The sequence below is a fragment of the Phytophthora infestans genome, genomic scaffold (genome assembly GCF_000142945.1).
Source record: "Phytophthora infestans T30-4 supercont1.6 genomic scaffold, whole genome shotgun sequence".
In the NCBI taxonomy this organism is placed as follows: Eukaryota; Oomycota; class Peronosporomycetes; order Peronosporales; family Peronosporaceae; genus Phytophthora; species Phytophthora infestans.
Window position 1 is genome coordinate 2468779 of NW_003303753.1, and position 3342 is coordinate 2472120.

Consider the following 3342-nt stretch of genomic DNA (forward strand, 5'->3'; position numbering starts at 1 on the left):
TGGTTGGGACAGCGGTGCCGGATTACTCGCACAAGCGATGTCTGGGCAAGCAAGATCTGTTTTCTCTTTCTATTCGTGTGAGCGCGAACGGTCGTCAAAAAACATCAGAGCGGTCTGCTCAGGGTTTCGAAGAGAAATAGCGGAGAGAGTTTAATAGTATGTAGTATGGGGCGGTTCTATTCGGAATTTCCTCGGGCCCCCCCCCGCTACTGTGACATCAAGCACGAAGAGTCGTCTCGACATCATCTACTTCTTCGGAAAGCAAAATTGAGCGTGCTGGTTGCGGGTTGCTGGATATCAAGAGTGCACTGAGCGTTCCCGGCAAACCGGCTCCAACACTGTGCTCGAAAGGTCTCTAATAATTTGCCGAAGCGGGACGATTCGGAGAAAAGGCGCGAAGCGAACGGCGAATCGGCGCTGCGCTGTTAGAGGTCAAAATTAAGAAAACCTTTTTTATTATCTAATAAGATACCAGATTCACGTTGAAGTTAAAGTGACAGCGCATCTCGCACAGAAGACTCCGCGCACTTGTCATGAATGAAGATGGCGAGTCAGAGGATTATTCTGTATTAGCGCCAAAAATCATGTTGTATGATAGGCTACACGATTGGGTGCGCGGGCTGTCTCTCAGACGCCCGCGGAAATTTCGAATAGAACGCACAATACTACATACTATTAATACATCATCGCTGTCTCTGAGGATGGCTAGGGGTACTCTCGATTCCTTTTTAGGGGTAGGAAGAGCGGACAATGAAACATAGACGATACGCTTCGTCCTCTAAAACCTCAGCTGAGGTTATTTCATGAGAGTTCATTCTCGAAGTTGCCGTGTCAGATTGAAGGATGGCGCGGAAATGGTTCCAGCTCGTAGGCGAAGATGGGAACGCGGTGACGTCGACTGATGCTGTTGTCGTGGATATCGAAGATGTTGTTGCGTTGCGGGATGCGGTGAAGGAGAAGCTCAGAGACAGCCACCTAGCAGGGATTGCTGCGTCCGATCTCACAGTCTTTGCGAACCGGGCGGAGTACGATGCGAAGCGAAGCGTGCTGCTGCCCCAGTCGGGGTCCCCAGTTACGGCGTATGGGAATAATGAAGATAATGCGCTCATTGTGCAAGTGCCGAAGCGCGCAGAAAGCGATTCACGCTATTTATCCAGCCAAACGCTCAAGAACAAGTCGAAAAGGCAGTATTTGTGATCGTGGAAGAAGACGAAGAACGCAACGGTGTTGGAATGGGTGTGTTTTTCAGCCCGACTCTAGCGGTGACATGCGACCATAACCTAACGGAGCAACACACTGTGGGAAGCATGGTGTCTCTGGCGTTGAAGGAAGGTATTGAAGCTGTTGAAGTTGTTGCTCGCAGCTCTCTGCTGGACTTTGCGATTTTGAAGTCGTCCCAAACCCAGATCATTCTTCATTCCTCCATGGAATGGAAGACCAGATGAACTAAGAGGACGCTTTGATCTTGTGTTGGCATCGTATCGACTCGGTATTGACGAATACCAAGACGTGTTCAAGAATCAACTGGGATTTGCTCCGGTAGCCGGTATCTCCATCAGTGCTCACAGAAGACACATCATGTATTCGTGCCCAACGTACGCTGGAGATTCTGGTGCTGCACTTCTTATCAAGGATGGATTTCTTGTCGGTATCCATCTGGAAACGATCAATGCACTCCGCGAAGAGATGGACCGCAAGAAAACCGTCAAGGATCGCTTGAATGATGTGGAGGAGTCTCTGGACAACATTGCGAGAAGCGGACTAGCGCAAGGCTGCTCAGGTCTTTTGGTTCATGAGTTCAAGGACGTAGTGAGCGAGTAGTGCGAATTGACGAGTTCATAAATTAATGGCACATCGCAGTTATGAAAAAACGGTGTCACAACGAATGTTACATCCTCGGTAGCCAAAATCGGAGGGTGCCGTCGCGATCTCACATTTACCGATATACCATGAATTCATGACCTGATTGGACAAAAACAATCATGAATTCATGAACGAAACCACCCCGTAAACCGGTATTGTACCGACAAAAAAGGCAACCACCTTATCAGAAGCAACACTTCTACACTGAGATATATAGATTGATCTAGAGTTGCTATCGTGGCTTCTAATGAAAAGAAAGATGGACATAATAGCTGGACGCAAGCCGAACACAATGCCTCTCGCAACAATGAGCTCGTCATCTAAGTGTATCGAAACATAGCAATACCCCCCTGTTTCGATAGAGGATACAAGATAATTCACACATGGACACTTCGATAATGTCGATTCCGCTAATGTGTCGTACTCATACAATATTTAGCGATGACACTATAAACTGATGAGCCCGCTAACGTGTCGTCTGCTGATAATTCCTGAGTACGACATCTTAAAAAATGACGAGTCCATCTTAAGCGAAGTCTATTAAGAATAAACAAAACATAATTTTAGTCACACAACTACGAAAATGTGCAGCTTCATTAAAAGCAACGTGGAGCAGTGAAAACTTGCTCGCAACAAAGAATGTTGCAACCACCCGATTATTATTGATCGAGAGGAAATTATTGTCGTAGAGACTTATATAATAGAAGAAATGCCGCCTCAACCGAATACCCCAGCTATTGCTGAGGTTGTTCATACACCAACCCCATCGGTGATCAAGCCCGTCAAGGTCTCGATATCTGTATAAGCAAAGATCCAGAATTGGATGAGTCGATTCTCGCACCGGTGATCGCGTAGCGTGTATATAAAGAGGATCAAAAGTTCGGAATCAGAATTAACCCCTCCGTTACCAGAAAGTCCGAGTTGGAACCGCCTAATATAAATCGTAGCGTACGACTTCGTTTTTACAGTACTAATTGTATGTGCGTGTCTTGTCCACGTCAATATCTCCTCGATTCCCGCTACTAACTCCCAGAGGTTTAAAATCTAAGTCGTAAGCGTTACGACATTGTGAGCAAAATATAATTCGGAAAGCCAAAACTTACGACTTTCAGACTGCAACGCACATTTTTTTGTTAGCAACAGATCCTTCCTGGCCAATCCATAAAAATGTACGAATATCAAGTAAACGCAGTGCTACCTAATCCATTCATACGATTGCTGACTGTAGAACATTGTGGTGTAGTAGAACACACAAATATCGTCAGATGTGGATTCCTCAAGACGTACCCTCACGCTAGCTCTAATTTGCCTAATTGAATACAGTTCAGTTCCTCTTTTACTTCCTAAGAACCATAGCTAAGAGCAATGGGGCAATATGTCCTTGGTTACGTCACGTCGTTCGAGTGGAAAATACTGGAAGCTATCGACTTCCAGGCCAATCAGGAATATACGCGTCCACAAATGGCTTCTTTTAGACCC

At 46.1% G+C, this 3342-nt stretch overlaps 2 protein-coding genes across 2 annotated transcripts; both read left to right on the forward strand.

Moving 5' to 3' along the window:
* Positions 1 to 843: 843 nt before the first annotated feature.
* PITG_04738 (uncharacterized protein) lies at positions 844 to 1197 on the forward strand (the record flags this gene model as incomplete). Its single annotated transcript, XM_002905418.1, has 1 exon — positions 844 to 1197. One exon carries the CDS (start codon positions 844 to 846, stop codon positions 1195 to 1197), a length of 354 nt encoding a protein of 117 aa, XP_002905464.1.
* Positions 1198 to 1686: 489 nt separating this feature from the next.
* PITG_04739 (uncharacterized protein) lies at positions 1687 to 2187 on the forward strand (the record flags this gene model as incomplete). Its single annotated transcript, XM_002905419.1, has 2 exons — positions 1687 to 1820; positions 2136 to 2187. 2 exons carry the CDS (start codon positions 1687 to 1689, stop codon positions 2185 to 2187), a joined length of 186 nt encoding a protein of 61 aa, XP_002905465.1.
* Positions 2188 to 3342: the final 1155 nt, after the last annotated feature.